Below are 19,029 nucleotides of genomic sequence, written 5' to 3'. Positions count from 1 at the left end.
GACTATTTAAATTTACCACTTCAAGATTCTTTTTTTAGGAGTAAGAACAAACTCGATCGTCCTTTCTAAGATTGAGGATCAAATAGTTACATCTAACTTTTGTTTGGGAGCAAGAGTAATCCTTACTAGATTTGAAAATGAAAAGGTAGATAGAAAAACTAGAGTAGATAAACAAATCCAAACTCAATACTTTGTAAGAAGAAATTCTTACAAACAAAAGTCCTCTAATTGATATGAAAAAAATACAAATTTTAAAGCTCAAATAAGCTTTGAAGAGGTTAAAGGATTTGTACAAATTTTTTAAGAATTGTTCCATTTTTTTTTTCGAGCTTCAAATGAAGGAAGAAAGACTTTAGGATCGATATGACAAGGGTGAATAAGGTTTAATCGAACTAATTAAAACTTTTTTTCTAGTGTGGTCCAAACAAATAAATTAACAAACTTTTTGCTAGAAAGTAATTTAAATAATAATTTAAAGATATAATATCAATCCAAAATAATCAAGAGATCGACATAAACAAATTCAGGAACAAATTGTAGCAACTAATTTTATGTAATAAAATATATTACAAGTTAATTGCAAAATTAAAATAGGAGAGAGATAGAGAAAATTAACACCATAAATTTTTATAGTAGTTTAGTCAAACTCGACCTGTATCAATCTCAAGTGCCTCTCTTAGAATTTTGTATAATGATCTTACTGACTCTTTCCACATATTAGAGCCCAACCGCTACACCACTCTTTTTGTGAGTTCAAGAGTAAACTCAATTCTTTCTATAAATTGGGATTATACCGTTACAATCGTCAGATCAAAAGCAACCTTTACAAAATGTTTGAAAAAATTAAATAACACATTTGAGAAGCGCTCTAAAAGTGTGGATTTACAAATTTTGAACTCACAACAAGTCAATACTCACCATACATAAATCTCTCTTAATAATAAGATGAAAAAGAAGGAAATTGAAGCTCGAGAGAGCAACAATGAAGGCTTAATAAATTATGGAGGATTGTAAAAAGATGTGAAATTATTGTTTTAAATTTGAAGAGGATGAAGAATTTAAAAAGAAATGGGGTAAATGAAAACCATATTCAATTTGGATCCTTGGATGTTGGTAAAAGAAAATTGAATGATTGAGATTTAAACTAAATTAACCGACACAAACAAAAAATAAATATAATATATTTTTTAAAATAATTTCTTTTAAAACTAAACAAAAAGTAAATGTTCACAATGTGTCCAAAAATTAGTGGACACAAACATAAAATAATATTAAATTCATTTTCTTTTTAAAACCAATAAAAAAAATCAAAAGCTCACCATGTGTCGCTCCTCTATTGCTCCAAGTGACATTTTTTGATTTGGTCCACTTTGATGAAAAAAATTCTGCCACATCATCATCTCGGGAACTTTTTTGTTAAGCTAGTTTTGACCATATCTTTTTCTTTTAAACTCTTATTTGAGTGATTAAACTTGCGTTGAAATCATTCAAAATACTAAAATTGTTATAAATAAGTTCAAGTTTGTTATAATCAAAATATTAATTAATTAATTAATTAAAATGAATTAATTTGAGATTAAGAATCAAAATCAACAAAGGGAAAACTAGATATTGGCTGACACGTTTCAGTCTCTAATTGATCGCAAAAGAAAATAATTATATAATATTAAAAACTTGGCTAGCTGATTTTGTAATACTTGTCAGATGCTCTGCTGACAAACGTATTTATCGTTGCTATACTCCAATGAGGCTCTAGACATCCCAAGAAAAACAAAAATCTATTTCCAGATATTTCTCTTGATTATTCTTACAAACCACATTTAATCCAATCTTTTTCAGCATTGAATCTCGCAACAAACTGTGGTAACTTTGGAAAACGACTATTCTAACCTAAATGACTAATTTAACCTAACAATGATATTTAAAATTCAACATCAACATCCAATTTAAAGTGCCGAGAAAAAATGTTTAAGAATACATATGTGTCGGGTATCCACATATTTGAATCTCAAAAAGATTTTAACTCAGAATTTTAAGAAGAGAAAAGTAAAAAAGTAAAAATAAAGTTTGTACTGACAGAAAATAGATTCATTAGGTAAAAGAATACACTTAAGTTCTTAAATAAGATGAAATTACATACAACAATCAAATTGAAATATCAACCACAAACTTTATTTAGAACAAAATGAATAAGAGAAAAGAAAACAATAAAAACCTTGTACTTTCCAAGGAGAGACTAACGGAGTAATGAATTACGACTAATTGATTAAAAGTTTGATTAATTAATTTTGTATCTTTAAGCATATAATTTGTAAGTCTATAAAGTACCTTGCTAGCTAATAGTAACACTAAATGATCAACTTAATTAAGAGAAAATTTTGAAATGTTCAAATTAATATTTATTATATTGGACAGATTAATATAAAAGTGGAAAATATATACATTGTATTTGATAAATTATATATTAAAATCATTTATATATATATTAAATATATTAAAGAAAAATATATATTTTAAATTTGAATGATATTCAAAGAGGTTAATATACATGGTAGGAGATTAGAATGAGATTCAAATGTATATATATTAATATATCGAGCCATTAGATACAACTCACACATCTCCTCCTTGAAGAATAGGAAATTTTCTCTAGACCCCTCATTCTCCAATCTATTGTGAATTTGAGGCTCCCATAAGCATCGGTCACATGTTTGAGACATAGCAAAGAAGATCTTGTAGTGGTGATTTGACGTCGCCGTTGGAGAAAAGGTGATTAAAGACCTACCAAAAAAGTATCCATAATACTTAAAGTTAGTTATTTTCTTAACCTATATTTTTTTTAATTAAAAATAACATCAAAGACGATCTAATGCTTTTTTGCTATAGGTTTAATTTGATTATTCCCTTCAAATTTAAGTTCCATTGTTAGTTTTAATAGTTCACTTTGATTAATATAGTTCGTGTGAGATTCAATACTGAAAATATTAGATTAAATAAGTATTTTCACAAAAACAATCTAGAAAAAGTATCTCCAAATAGAAATTTGCTTTTTATACATAAAAATAGTTAAAGAGCCTTGGGAGTCATAAAATATTGTTTGCTTGATTTATCTAAGTTAAAATTGAATAGAAACATGTATTTAATTGCTTAAGTTCCTAAAGGCAATTAGAAAAGGGTTGAATAGGTATTGGACTTGACTCATAGTTTTAAGTGGTAAAAAAATAGTAGGTGCATATAAGGGTGGCATTTTGCTTGAATCATGCATAGCTCGACAAAAAATGATGCAGACATATATAGACAGCATACTCTAACAAGCTAAGCTTAATTGAGTAGCCTTATGGACGCATTTTCACTATGTTTAAACTATTTCGAATCTCTTCTTATATCTTAAACTATTTACATTTGGTGTTTGCTTTCCCTTATTTTGTTTTCAGTATTCAAAACTACAAACAATTCCAACTACTTTTTGGTTTACCTCAATTACAAATCTAGAGGAGGTCTTTGTATTGAAATTGGAATCTTGCAAACTTCGTTTCCTAGGGTTCCAAACTTGGACTACTTTTACTTTTATATTACTTGTTTGACAAACTACACTTGCACTTAGTATCATTACTTTCATCGTCTGTCTATATCAAGGTTTTGACATTGTTTCCAGAAAATGACAATTTTAACAAAGTTTTAATTTTTATCAAAGATTGGGATCAATTTGCAATCATATATCACAAGAGTAAAGGCAGGAGAAAAAAAGACACGATATAGAGTTTGATCACTTAAGACAATTTAATGCACGAAAAGTAATTTTGCTCATTCCCATTAAATAGTTTGTTCTTATTGAGTTTATTCCATAATTAGTCTAGATTGATCAATTAAATTAGTATACAAAAGTTGAGTTTAATCCTGAAAGAGTTAAATAAAACTTGGTTTTCATAAAACAATCTAGGATAAGTATTCAAACATACCCTAAACATAGGACAAAATCTTTAGGGGGCATTTGACACATATGTAATAAAATCAAATGACGATGTGCTTATTTGATGAGGTTTCAAAGAATCGAAATCACAAATGTCTGTATTTGGAATGCAAGGTTTGAAAATCTGAGTTTTTTAAGCCTGTATTTGGGGGGCAAATTATTTATACATGAGTTTGGCTGATCAATTTCTTTCTCCTGATTTTAGTGGTTGTGTTTATGAACGACATAACCTCTACCGTACTATTAATCAATTTTTATGATAATTTTGAATGAAATCTTTAATCTATTGATTTTAAAACAAAATTTATATTAATTATATATTTTGTACTCTTAAATTAATCAATTTTCTCTATTAATTTTCATGATAATAAATGACAATGATTTAGTTATTTTTTTAAAACAAATTTAGTTATTTTGGTAACATAGTATCTTGTGAAATTTAGTTTTATAATAAATTCATAACAAATTTACTTTTGCTTTAAATCTCTAATTTATCTCTCTTTAATAACAAATTAAGCTTTTGATAACAAATTTTGAAATTTAGTTTACTAGCACAATTATAACAAATTAGTTGTTTTTTTTTTTAAATTTTCTAATTTATTTCTCTTTTTTTCTTGTTGTCATAAAATGAATTTTATCTTTGATCGATGTTTGTATTTAATAGAATTCTTAGTCCATCAGTCAATTTCTACTTTTTTTTCATGAAAATGAAGAAGAAGAAATGGAAAAGGAGAAATCAAACGAATGAGGAAGCAAGAAAGAGAGAAAAACCATTCGTTAGTGATCGTTAGTGGGTAACCAATAATGATTGGTTGGACAGCATGTGATGAAGAGAATTTAATGACCCACGACAGCACGATGGATGCCTCATTTTAATGGATGAAAGAGTTATTATTATTAAGTAAAAATGAGTAAGAAGGAGAGAGAAAAAAAGAAGAAGAGAAGAGGGAGGAAGAAGAAGAAAGAGGAAGAAAAACAAAAATCAATCACTAGTGGACGGTAATGGGCAGTGGACGACGAAGAAGATCCGACGATCCATGCCTAGCACAATTGATGTCACGCTTCAATATTAAAGCTCCTAGAAAAAAGAAGTTCGTTTTTATTTTTTGTGAAAATGAAGGTGGGGAACAAAATGAGAAATCCAGGGGAAGGGAAGGAAAAAAGAGAAATGGAAGGAGGGAAAAGAGAGAAAAAAAAAAGTTGTTGATGGCCAATGATCACAGGTAGTTAGTCAACGATTACTGGTGTCACGATTTCACTCTTGTAAGTGTCTCAAACCGATTGTGTAACACTTGTTTTCTCCCTTTAACAACTCATCCAATCCAAATTCGAATAGGCGGTGCCACAATGGACATTCTCACAATACCTCCATTCCCATTTCTTGAGAAAATAGTTTTAGAAAACGAATCAAGAGGAAAAGGTTTTCGCAAACGTTTGAAAGCATGCTTGAGAAAAGAAAGTTTGTCGTATGGCTAGAAAGCAATAAGAGACAAGAACGACTTAATAGCTTATAACTCCAAGTATGAAGGTATGATAGTTAGTCATACCCTCATATAGTATATTATAAGTATTTTTGTGATTGCAACCCTTACATACGCAAAGTGGTGAGTGATCACTTACAAAGAGAATTACAAAGAAAGTGAACTAACTTGCATAATGACTAACTATGTGATGAAAATATATGATGAAAACATGATAAAAAGGTATCAAATGGTCATGCAGCCATGGGTAACACACCCTAGACAAGATGACCGTGACACTTGGTGCCCAACAAAGGAGTCGTCAACCTTTGCATGTCATTTTCTTTTCACTATACTAGGTCATCGAATTGAATAAGTGATAATGGAGAGGTCTTTACCTAATAATTTTTTTTACAATAAAGATAAAGGTACGATGATTTGAACTATAAACCGCTTCCGCTCTACCTAGTGAATTTTTGAACTTTTTAAGAATATTTTTTAATAATTTTTTTTTTTTTAAAATGAATCTAAAAAACAAAACAAAAATCCCCGATCAAGGGTCGTTTTGTAAACGGACATTCACCAATGCGTTTCGTCGGTTTCATTTCATCTCTCTTCTTGCGCGCGCGGTGTTATCGCTCTTCTTCTTCCCAAGCTTCTCAAATCTGACTTCACTCTCAACTTTTCATCTCTTTCAGATCTCTCTCACACACCAATCTCACTTTCATGGTCATATCCCAGATCGTTAATGCTCTCTTCATTTTCCATTGCTCTCCAATCTTCAAACCCTCCACTCTTGTATGATTCTGCAACTAGATCTCTGCTTTTGGGCCTCTACAAGAAACTATCGACTCTGTTCAGAGATGTTTGGATATGGGTTCTCCGATTTCAGCTTTGATCTGCATTTAGTTCTTATGTAATATGGATCTCAGATTGAACTTAGAGGTGCCTATGCTCAGAAATTCTTCTTTGTCGAGATTGTGTCAATTTGACGGTACTTAATTATTCAATTCGTCTTCGGAGGTGAATACGGGTTAGAAGGTCTGAAAGAAAACATGTTCTGGAAGGACCGTGATAGAGAGCACAAAGAACTCAATGGCGGTCCTCTCTGTGGGCAGGTTCGAGTGCTTGTGGTTGGTGATTCAGGTGATTTTTTAATCGTTCTGGTGACTTTTCTTCTGCCTTTTGTGATTGAATGCTTCTTACCTTTTCTTTTCCTGGTAACTCCACTGAAATGTTATGTTAACTGGGAGCATCCTCTGGTTTTGATTTCTGTATTATCTGTTTAGCTAATCTCGATGGGCAGATAGTTATTTCCATAGCTGAGTTCAGAGTTTAATTTGCGTAATGGCGGAGGTTCTGATTTTGATCATTTTCATAGAGTTACTTGGAGTTGGAGGGTTAGTTGGGCTCCTTTGGAGTTATCCATATTTAAATGGGAACTTGACCAGTAAGGACTTTTAAAATTTTCAAAATCAGAGTGATTTGGCACTGTGGTGTTCCCGGACATAAAACTGAAAGATTTCATGACTGATAATCGTTTGCAAAAATTCTCCATTTGCGGCAAAATGTTTGATTTTAGAGGAAAGTTCATCTCATCTGGAATGTGATAAATCTGTTGCCTTATTTTTCACTTCAAGAAATGATTGATCTTTGAGGGAAGTTTTTAGACCCCGAGCATGTTCATCAGTCTAGGTCAATACATTTGAGATTTGGACTAATTCCGAGCTGAATTGCAAATTGGCCAACATTCATCATGTGAAAGTGCAAACAAGTTCCCTATGTAAAAATGCAAATTAATCTTTGTGGGGTTTAATTTCAGGTCCTAATTGATTTAGTAAATAATACTTTGTCATTTGATAGTTCTTTAAAATAATTTAGGCTTAACAGATTGAAGAAGATATTTTCTTGAGAAGTAGGACTTATTCTAATCTTCTTAGCTTTCAAAACTTTAACCTTCTATTCTAACCTTCTAATTTTTCTTGTACAATTAAAAACATATCAAGCAACTTTTTACAGGAATAGAGAGATGAATGAAAGAAAGACTGACTGGTTAAATAATATAAACTTATTTCCAAGTCTACTTTTGCAGTGATTTTGATATGATAACATGATTTTTCCATAGAGACCTTGGATTGAGGTGTGGCCCTTGTTAGGTGTTACACCTCTCTTGGGTCTTGTGTAAAGCTTTTTGTAATTGCCTTTTAGGTCTCATTTCGTTTGAACAAAGCCCCTTTTAGGTTAGTTTGGCCCATTTTGGTAAGTTGGTATTTTATGTATTCCCTTTGTTTCTCTTTTCTTCCCCCAACACCACACCACCCACCACCCCCCCCCCCCAAATCAAAGATAGTTTCCTCCATTTAAAATATGTGTATATATTATATATACAAGTAGTGTAGATTATATTTTGTAAGAAGGTTTCATTAGTTGATCCTTTTTATTGTATTCTTTGTCGAAAGGTAGAGAAAGACTTGGATGATCTGCTTTGGAGTTGTGAGTTTGCAAGGTTGACAAGGAACTACTTTTTCCACGAGTTTGGTTTAATGTTGGCTCCTCAGAGGAGTGTCAGTGGTTCAATTGAGGAGTTGCCTCCTCCATCTACCTTTTAGGGAGAAGGGTTACTTTCTTTGGTATTCAGGGGTGTACGCCATTCCTTGGGTGTTATGAGGAGAGAAATAATAGAGTGTTTAGAAGGTTGGAGAGGAACCCTATTGATTTTTGGTCCTTGGAGAAGTTTTATGTCTTCCTTTGTGTTTCACTTTTGAAGACCTCTGTAACTATTCTTTAGGCAACATTTTAGTTAGTTGGACCCCATTTCTTTGAGGGACCTTTTTTTTTTTTTCCTTTTTTACTTCCTTTTCTTTTTTTGTATGCCTTTATATTCTTCTATTTTTTTCTCAATGAAAGTTGTGTTTTCTATTTTTTTTTTAAAAAATATGGGATTGCCAATTTGCTTTAGCGATTTAGGATAAGCTCCAACATTCTTTTGGTGTTTAGATGGCTTTTGCAACAACTCAAACAGGGTTATCATGGAGGAGGTATTATTCAATTTCCCCTCGTGTGATATAGGGGTGTTTGATTGGCAAATTGGTTTCTTCGTAACTTTATAGGATATTTGGATATTTGGCTTCATGAGACATAGGAGTCTTCAATGATAAAAGAGTTCTCAAGAGGAGGTCTGGGTCTTGATTATTTCCTCTTTGGGCTTCCATTACTACAAACTTTAGTGATTATCCTTTCTCTCTCATTCTCTAAAATTGAGTCCCTTTCTTTCCTCTCTCTGTTTTTATGCTTTGAATTATTGTTGTTATTATTGATTTTTCTGGCCCCTTTTGGCATGGGTTTTCCTTTTTGCATTGTCCTTGTGTATTCTTTGATTTGTTTCCAATGAAAGTTGTTCTCTTCATTAAAGATATATATGTATATATTTGTATTTCTTTCCTCCTAATAATGAAATCAGACTTTATCTTTCTCAAAAATACAATTATCGGATAGATGATATTTGGTGCTTGGATTGTGGGTTCTCTGAGCCTAAGGGGTCAACATGACTGGCTGTGCTTGTATCTTGGATGCCATGAATGCTTAATTTATCTATGCCTGTATGTTAGAAAAGTTTGTTGCCCGTAATTGGTTGGTGACTTTAAAAAACTAGATAAAGTCGAATTTCATTATTGGTGCTTAGATCGTGGCTTCTCTGAAAACAGTCTACTGCTCGTAACTGATTTATGTTTCTCATAAAAATAAAATAATAGTAATGACAATAATAAATAAATAAACTTGATAAGTATTTTTCTGTTTTTCTATCATTCATTTCTCTGCACATTTAAAATTTCGGCCATATTTCTCTTGATAAATTAAATTTCAACATTTTTCTAGGTGTGGGAAAAACTTCTCTGGTTCATCTAATTGTAAACGGTGCTTCCATTTCTTGTCCTTCTCAAACTATTGGCTGTACAGTTGGAGTTAAGGTAAGACTCGCCTTCTGTCTCTAGCGATGCCAGTTATTCTTGAAAGTTCACTATTTATCTATTGTTCTATTTACAATTTTGATAGCATATCACCTATGGAAATGCTGGTAGCTCTTCAAGTAGCATAAAAGGTGATGCCGAGAGAGATTTCTTTGTTGAACTTTGGGATGTGTCAGGGCATGAGCGCTACAAAGACTGTCGCTCTCTTTTCTATTCTCAGATCAATGGTAAGACCTTTGTGCCTGTCAATTTTTCATATTTATTTTTAAAAATATTAGTTACAGAACTTTCAACTTGTATGAGCGTGTCTTTTTTTAAGCATGTTGCCTAGACAATTTTGGTAAGCATTAATCATTGACAATGTACTGGACCTACTGGTACTATTTGGGTTGTTTATCCTTGTGTCTGGCATATTTTTGAAGTTTCTTAGCCTGCTAAGGCATTACTTAGGTTATGTCAAATACATAATAGTTTGTGAGGCACACTGTATATAAAGAAAAATAAATAAATATATATGTAGATGAATATATACATAATAATAATAAGGATAAACATCCATGGAAATGAATGGTTTATAGCATAGGAAAGGTTCATATAAAACTTAAAAGGTAAACAAATTTCAAACTTTCTATTACTTGATGGAAAGTTTAGAGTAGGAGAGTAGGAGAGTAGGAGAAGAAGAATCTGGGAGAAATCTGGGTAGAGTAAGTGGTCTGTAGTGGACTTGTGACAAATTAATACGTCATTGTGTTGGGAAAAAAAACCTAGTTTGCATTTAGGATTAGGAATTTTTTTGTGCTTTTTAATTAAAGTGCCTTAGGGTTTCAATGGAACGCACAGGTGCTAGAGTTGTGTTTAGTGTCACAGTCATGCTTGTCCAGGGCGTGTTGCTCAAGGCTTCATGTCCATCTCCACCTCTTTTTACCATGCTTTCATCCTATGTATTTCATTTTGCTAGTTAGTTTACTTTCTATGTACTTTTCTTAGTGTATGACCGCTTGCCCGTTTCCATATGCAAGGGCTGTCTCTTATACACATCTAGATGTGTATAAGAGACAGGTATTGTCATCGGCGATCCAAATTCGAATTGGCTGACTTGTTCTTGAGCGAGAACAAGTGTCGCACAATCGCTAAGTGAAGCTTCCGAAAGGGTGATTGTGATTGTTGGTATCAGAGCCAAGTTGGCTTGTGAAGTTGAGAAGCTGTGATCATATCTGCTACGTAACGGTTGGGCAAGTCCCATGTTGACCGGTTGGTCGAGATAGAAGAGTAAATGCTTTATCTAATAGAAGCCCTAATCAGGTTTGGTTACTAGAAACTTGGTTCAAAACGTCTCTGACAAGGCCAATGAAATCGACGCGGTGGTTGACTGCTTGGATGGGATGCCCGTCAAGGAATTGTTTACAAGGGTTGAGACCCTAGAAGCAAAAGCTATAAGAACTGGTAATTTCGAGCGTGAGAATGGCTTGTCGGGCTCGGTTGCCCCTATGGAAGAGCGTGTCGGGGAACTAGACAGCTCACAGAAAGCGATAATTCAGATGGTGACTAAGTTATCCGAAGGCTTTCGAGCCACTCTCAATGTCGTCCGGGCAGAGATCGCGGATATCAGTTCAAGAGTTAACCTCACCATGAGAGCGGTGGGAAACCAGACCCCAGCTGCGGGTGCAGTCTAATTCAACAGGGTAAAAGTACCCGAACCTAAGTCCTTTTGTGGGGCTCATGACCTGAAAGCGCTAGAAAATTTTATCTTTGATATGGAGTAGTATTTCAAAGCTAAGAACACAACTATTGAAGAGTCAAAGATCATTTGGCGATAATGCATCCAGCTGAGGATGCCAAGTTATGGTGGAGGTCCCGTTTCCTAGACATCCAAGAGGGTCGGTGCACCATTGACACGTGGGAGAGACTGAAACAAGAGTTGCGTTCTTGGTTCTTTCCCAAAAATGTTGAAATTTTGGCAAGACGTAAGCTATGAGAATTGAAACATACTGGCACTATTAGGGACTATGTGAAACAATTTTCCGGGTTGATGTTGGACATGCGGGATATGTCCGAAAAAGACAGTTTTCTATTTTGTCGAAGGTCTGAAACTGTGGGCAAAAACAAAATTATATGAACAAAGAGTACAGGAACTCCCAGTCGCGTACGCAACGGCCGAACGATTCTTAAGAGATGAGGCAACAATTGAGATCCCCAACTAGAAGGAGTAAGAGCAACTGTTCAAGCCCATCGAGAAATAGTGGGGGAGACATAGACACTAGTGGGGATGACAAACCACTTCAACCGAAGACTAGAAATACGTGGCGAGGGCCAAATCAACAGAATTTTTATCGGCTTCCATTCTGTTATATATACAAAGGGCATCACAAAGCAAGTGAGTGTCTGAAACGAGCAGTCTTTAATGCCTTTCAAGCCTCATTAGCCTCAGACTCGAAAGGCAAAGTTGTTCATACAGAGGAACCCGAAAAAGGGGGATTGATGTATGTAGATGCTTAGGTCAACCAATAGATCGGCCAAGAGTACCGTGGTCAACTCTGGAGCCACCCATAATTTTATGTCTAAAACAGAAACTAACTCATGAGCAAAGCTGCCTTTTACCGCCCTTCATGTAGCATATAGCGGATCTTCACTAAAAGCTGGCTCCATTGGTGGATGGATAAGGCCCCTCACTCTAACATGAGAACAAAGAAAGCCGCATGAGATCCTTGTAGCTTTGTCCTTGCCGCTGGCGCACTTCTCCTAGCTATTGCCCATTTATTCTGGAATAATCTTTTTAGGAGGGACAATTTTACATATTTCTGCCAAATCCTTCTCTAGACAGTCGAATCTCCGTTGGGAAGGAGGTACAAGAAAAATGAAAGCAGTGAACTCTGCAGCCTTCCCTATTATAGGAATGGTAAAGAGAATAGTCGTAAAGTTGGGGGATTGGAGTGGCCTTGCCGATTTCGTGATCGTTAAAATGGACGACTTTGATGTGATGTTGAGGATAGAATTCTTGCTCGGGCACAAGGTAATACTGATACCTCTAGCCAAATGCTTAGTGATCACAGAGTCTACGTCCACCGTTGTGCATGCCGGGATCAAACAGCCGAATGAGATAAAGATGATCTCGGCCCTCCAGTTGGAGAGGGACATTACTCACGAGTCAGTTGAAACCATGGAAGGGAAAGCCCTTCAAGACATTCTGTGCATCTTGGAAAAGTTTCGCATTGTCGAGTCGGACAACTTAAACAAGTCCCTGCCTTCAAAGAGGAGGAAAAGGAAGCTCAGATGCCGAGAGTTCTTACTAGGGGAAAAAGTACGGATAAAATTGCATCCAGAGCAGTTTCGATTGTGAGGTCAAAGAGAATGTCACCTCGTGAGAAGATATGAAGGACCGGTGGAAGTCACCAAAAAGGTTGGAAAAGCCTCTTGTCAGGTGCAATTACCGTCGTGGTTGGAGATTCATCCTGTCATCCACGTAAGTAGATTGAAGCCCTATCACCTCAACCATGCTGATGAGCGATGTAGTGTTGTGTCATGTCCGTCTGCCATGACGAAGAGAACGACAGAGGAAGAAGTCAATGAGAGACTTGCTGGAAGAAAGCAGCAGAGTTAGAAGACCAGGACAAGGTTTGGGAGAGTTCTTGGAGAGGTGGAAAAACCTCCAAGACAGAGAAGTTCATTGGGAGCGCACAGAAGACCTTAAGGCAACTGCTCAACAATTTGCTGAGTTCGAGCAGAGTCGGTTGATGGGGACGTCAACCAATTGAGTGGGGGAGAATATCACGCTCATGCTTGTCCAGGGCGTGTTGCCCATGGCCGCATGTCCACCTTCACCTCTTTTTACCATGCTTTCATTCTATGTATTTCATTTTGCTAGTTAGTGTACTTGCTATGTACTTTTCTTAGTGTATGACCGCTCGCCCGTTTTCATATGCAAGGGTGGCGGATGTCTTTTTGTTCAAAATGCACTATATAGGGGAAAGACCAATCATCATATCCTCATATCCGGAGTGCTATGCTATAAAGTTGTCGTTGTTGCTTATTGCTTTCTAGCCTACAATCTTTCTTTGCTCAAATCATGCTTTCAAACGTTTGCAAAACCCTTTTCCTCCAAACCCGTTTTCTCCAAAACGGGGGTGGAGGTTGTGAGAGGCACTCGGTGTGCCATCGGCGATCCAAATTCGAATTGGCTGACTTGTTCTTGAGCGAGAACAAGTATCGCACAATCGCTAAGTGAAGCTTCCAAAAGGATGATTGTGACACCGAGCACCTAGGCCCACACCTGATGGTGTCTTTTAAAACACTGAATCTATTTGGGTAGTAAGTATTAAAAGTATCCGAAGAAGTTAATTTTTATTGAACACACTCATAAAAGTTCATAAAAGTGTTAGCACTCCTGACCTTAAAGGCTTATCTTTTAGCTTTATCTCCCATGTTGGTGCTCTCTATGTAAAATGAACTTGGATTCCTAAGGACACATTTTTAGAACTTTCTGCTTTGCTGGAAATTTTCGGACTTGGTTGGCAGGTGGCTCTAACCGTCAATTTTTGGAGGCCACCCTTTTAAAAGAGAGAAATGCTTGTTCTTCAATTCTTGAGAGATTTCTTTTTAGATTTTATGGCTTGAGTTGCTCTTTCATGGTGGAAATTTGATGTCTCTTGTAATTCTTACAGTTTAAGTTCTCTTAATGTCATTTGCAATATATATATATATATATATATATAGTAACTTGGATTGGGGCTTGCCTTTTCTCCCTTCTCTGTTTTTTCTTGGTAATTTCACATTTTCTGTGAATACATTTTTTTCTTAAGCTTTTCTTTTCCTGAAGTTTAATATATATTTTATTTCAGTTCATGCTTAAATTGTGTACACAGGCGTTATTTTTGTTCACGATCTTTCCCAGAGAAGAACAAAATCAAGCCTACAGAAGTGGGCAGTTGAGATTGCAACGATTGGGACATTTTCAGCTCCTTTAGGATCTGGAGGCCCTGGTGGCCTTCCTGTGCCATATATTGTTATTGGTAACAAAGCGGATATTGCTGCTAAAGAGGGTACGAGAGGAAGTAGTGGTAATCTAGTTGATGTTGCTCGCCAGTGGGTTGAGAAGCAGGGTCTGCTTTCCTTCAGTGAGGAAATCCCTTTAACTGAAAGTTTCCCGGGCGGTGGAGGACTTCTTGCTGTAAGAATCATAATTTTGCCCTCACATTTATCAGTATTTTATCCAAATCAATATCTAATATGTTATTTAGATTGTAGATTGTGGGTAATAGCTTTGAATTCGTTTATTGGTTAGATGGTTTGGTCAAATGGTTCCATTTCATCCATGTCTTCTATACTTCCCTATTTCCTCCAACTTTTTGAAGCAAACCAGTACTTTGTGCTGTAGAAAAGTTTGACATTATTTGAGAGATGAATCCGCTAGTATGACAATGTAAAATAATGAAGCTAAACCTCTGTGTGCTTGGTTATTGACTAGTGAACGTGCTTGTAAAAAATAGCACCCAATTCCTTTAGATTGTAATGATAATTTCGACATTCTCAAGCTGCAAATGTTACTCTACCATTCCAATTTTCATTAGTCTTATGGTGGATTTTCTCTACATAGGCTGCCAAAGAGGCGAGATATGACAAGGAAGCCGTGACCAAATTTTTTCGCATGGTCAGTTTTCCTATTGCTATTTTCTTGTTTCCTGCTCTTCTTTTACTTGTAAATCACTGCTCCTTTCTCTCCCCATACTATCAATGTGTTGATTTGCTTTTTCCAGCTCATCCGGAGAAGATATTTCTCAGATAATTTACCTGCAACAAACACTTGGTCCATTTCTCCGGTTCCAAAAGCTGTACAGCGACTTGATGACACTATCAGTGATGAGGAACAGTCCTACAGTCGTGCAAGGTACTTTTTTCAGAAAAATGCTGCTTCCTTTTCCCCCTTTTGGTTGAAAGTTGAAAAGCTGTTTTTTCCTCTTTTAAATGATAGGCTTTCATGTTAATGAGTGGGTGTTTATCTAATAGCAAGATGATTCCAATACTGTTTATTAATAGGACGTTAGGAATCCGATTCACCTGCACAAGAAATAACACAAACACACTTCAAAACTAGACACCCAACTCCAATAATCAGGGTCCCCGAAATATAGTATTAGATAACAACCAAGAATAATGTTCAAACAAGAGTCTAGTTCAGAAATACAAAATAGCAAGCTAACACAGACAGTAAGCATAAATAAAGGATAATCAGCAATTCGAGAGGCTATCTCTCCCAAGAGTCTCACTCCAAAAACATCCCCACTACTCTCTCTTCCCCAAATCCTACAAATACACAATTCGCTGGTCCCCCCTCCGTACACGGAACCTCTACGCGCATCCGCTGCCTCTAACGGTTTGTTTTTCCTATGGTGTCCCTCCTTGCTGGTCCCCTCCTTCATTTCAGCGTCCACACATCCCTTTTTACCCCTATTCCTCTCATACACCTTCGTAATTGGGGGTCTCACATAGGATTCTTGTCTAGTTTAGCCATTTATCTTTTCTCTTTATGCATAACAATAAATTTGCTGTTTTTTTGACACCATAATCGTAGGTTAGTAATTTTTTTGACCAGTTCTGGAGGTTGGGTGGCTGCTTGAGATATGTATGCCTTTATTAGAACAAAGTAATTAGAGATGGATGAGACGATGAAAAAGAATTTTTTGTTTTCCATCTTGAATGAACTTCTGATTGATTGGATGTTCATTAGTTATTTTTCAGCTTATATCTCGGGCACGAAATATAGTATTAAAGGACAGTTTTGTAGGTGGAAGGGAAATTAGTAGCCATGAGTTCAAACTTTGTATTCGGACGTTTCTTGGTGCTCCAAAGAAGGGAAAGAACTAAAGAAGGAGGTTTCTATATGTGAATCTTTTTTAATTATTATATGGTTAATTATCACATTGGCCTGAAAGAGGATTTAAGACATACAAATTCTTGTGCGTAAGCGACTTGCAAAATGCTTATGTGATTCCATAATATCTCTTCCTTTCCTTATATTACATTAACTCGACTGTAGCTTATTATACTGATGTTTCAACTAATTGCAGTTTCAGTAGCGAAACGTACACGTACAACGCACTTCCTCCACTCCCGGCACAGCGTAATCTTACTCCACCTCCAACGCTTTATCCCCAGCAACCATTTTCAGCCTCTGAGAATTATAGCCTTCCGAAATTTGCTCTTTCATCCTCCCAGGAGATCAACAATTCCACCAGATCAAAGCGCTCGGATATTAATGTATGATCCGATCGGTGAATGACTAGCATGGGCGATACCGATGGCTGTGGCATACTATAAATATACCTATATGAGTTGTCTGCACTTTGGTTGATATAAAATCAGTTCATTAATTCTTTCATGGCTTAAGGAATCCGTCTCTGTAATCGGTGGTGCTCGATTCATGGTATATGTTTAATGATATGATATGCTATGCTATAGAACAACTACAGTCCATTCTTTCCTATCAAACTGCTTGTTCTCGTGCATGAAAAAAATTGCTTTAATCATGGTTGGACTGATGTTAAGATTTGAAATTATCTGTGCAAATAATATTAGGGTAAATACGCCTTTGTTCTGAAGCTTGTTGAGATATTTATTTAGTGCATAGGTTTCAAAATTTATACTTTTATCTCAAGGTTTCAACGATGATCGATTTGGTTCATTTCTTCAGTTTTTCTCGTTAGGAAGTCGGTGAAAATTCAGCCACCAGGAATATTATCTTTAGCGATCAGAGTCAATATCATCGTACTTGTACTTGTTAAGTCATGGATGGATCCAAAAGCTTAAATTGATGGGTGAATGTATGTTTAATATATAACATTATCACACTTTCTTTCACTTATGGGTTTGAAATATGTAGCACATTAAATCATGTTTTATAAGATGATGGCGTGGGGACATAAAAATACAAATTGCAAAAATTTTTCAAAGAATGACTGCCAACACATTATGATAGAATAATTTTTCTTTGTTTTTTGAATCATTGAGTCAAGTCATATCCATGTACAAAAAAGGAATGAGATATGATCAACGGTTTAAACTATGGAATATTGTATAACAGTCAACATTACACTAGCCAACAAACAACATACAAAATAAAAACAAACAAATGTGAGAGGCAAATTTGAGAATACATAGAAACTGACAACAGCCAATCGTACGAAGGTTCTAAAACAAAGCAACACAAATTGTGAGAATAAGGGGAGGATTTTGGGTTTTCAAATGACACAGTTAGCTTTTTAATTTAACATACTCTCGCTTCCAGATTGTATATGCTCACGTTTAATGAATCTCGCTCTTGGTTGACGAATTTTGACGTTTCTGACACGTATTTTCCAAAGAATTATTTCTCTACATACATTTTTTCCAAACTACCATCTCAAATCACATGTTTTTCTTAATGTAAAATCGTTTCTGATCCCATTTTCCACATAATAAAATCAGAAACTATATATGTTTTCTTTCATAAAGCACATGTCAATTTCATATACCATTTACAATATCTTCGTTTGGAAAGTAATTGTATAACGAAACAGAATTAGCTCGATTTCGTTATATAATTACACAACCAGCTCGATATCTTTCATAAAACGCAGGTCAATCTTAAACGTTAAATGGTTTTAAGATAAACTGTTATGACACTTATGTTTACTCATAGTCATTTGGGGCTGACTGTGTAATTATCTGTTTGTATGTTGATGATATGTTGATCTTTGGTACAAATATAGATATAATTAACGACGCCAAGTTATTTCTATCCTCATAATTTGAAATGAAAGATTTAGGTGAGGCTGATGTGATACTTGGTGTTAAGATCAGAAAAACTGTCGACAGTTTTGATGTTACACCTGTAAGAACACCCTATAATCCTAGTACGAGTCTTAAGTAGAATAAGGGTGAAAGTTTATCTCAACTTGATATGCAAAAATTATTGACAGTGTTATGTTTTTAATGAATTATACTAGACCCGATATCGCATATTGTTGGAACGTGCACATGAACTGCGGAAGTAAAATGGATATTTAGTACTCTAATTATGCAAATAAATGTAAAAGAAAAGTTAGAGAATACAACCTTTGTAGCTCCAAATTGACCATCAATTTCGCTCCAATCTCCTTACGCACTGGCTATGAACCACTATAAGAGTCTTTCTGACTATTCTTCGGTCTTAGAACGGGATGGTGGGATCCGATGAGTGACTAAAATAGAGATGAATTTAGTATAGAAATCAATAAAGAATTGAGGACTTAATTTCTAAAACTCTTTTAGAATCTCTAAGTTGCCAAGAAGAATTTCTTTTTCAACTAACTTGAAATTCACCAAATGACCAAGAAACTTTAATTTTTATCAAAGCATCCTATTTACATAGCAATTACATACAATTCATGCAAAATTCAGATAATCAAAATTTGACACTTCAGAATGCACTCAATTTAGTGGGATAAGTGGCATCAACACTTTGCCAAATGAATTACTCACCAAATTCAATAAAAGTTAGATTTTTCCACTAAAAATTATTCTTGGATCTTTCTACCAAGTGAAGTCAATATTTTTACTTTTGACTATTTTGAAGTCAACATTTGACTTTAGTCAAATTTTAATTAAATACAATTTTAAT

At 35.0% G+C, this 19,029-nt stretch overlaps 1 protein-coding gene across 1 annotated transcript; it reads left to right on the top strand.

The window, feature by feature from the left end:
- Nucleotides 1–5,990: 5,990 nt before the first annotated feature.
- LOC120088120 (small GTPase LIP1) lies at nucleotides 5,991–16,990 on the top strand. The gene is made up of 7 exons (XM_039045195.1): nucleotides 5,991–6,576; nucleotides 9,307–9,398; nucleotides 9,484–9,625; nucleotides 14,258–14,562; nucleotides 14,989–15,042; nucleotides 15,149–15,279; nucleotides 16,460–16,990. The coding sequence occupies exons 1-7, from the start codon at nucleotides 6,486–6,488 to the stop codon at nucleotides 16,653–16,655; spliced, it is 1,011 nt and encodes a 336-aa protein (XP_038901123.1). The 5' UTR covers nucleotides 5,991–6,485; the 3' UTR covers nucleotides 16,656–16,990.
- The last annotated feature ends 2,039 nt before the right edge of the window (nucleotides 16,991–19,029 follow it).

Source organism: Benincasa hispida, chromosome 10 (assembly GCF_009727055.1).
Source record: "Benincasa hispida cultivar B227 chromosome 10, ASM972705v1, whole genome shotgun sequence".
NCBI lineage: Eukaryota > Viridiplantae > Streptophyta > Magnoliopsida > Cucurbitales > Cucurbitaceae > Benincasa > Benincasa hispida.
Note: the sequence above shows the minus strand (reverse complement) of the source record. Positions and strands in the feature narration are given on the sequence as shown.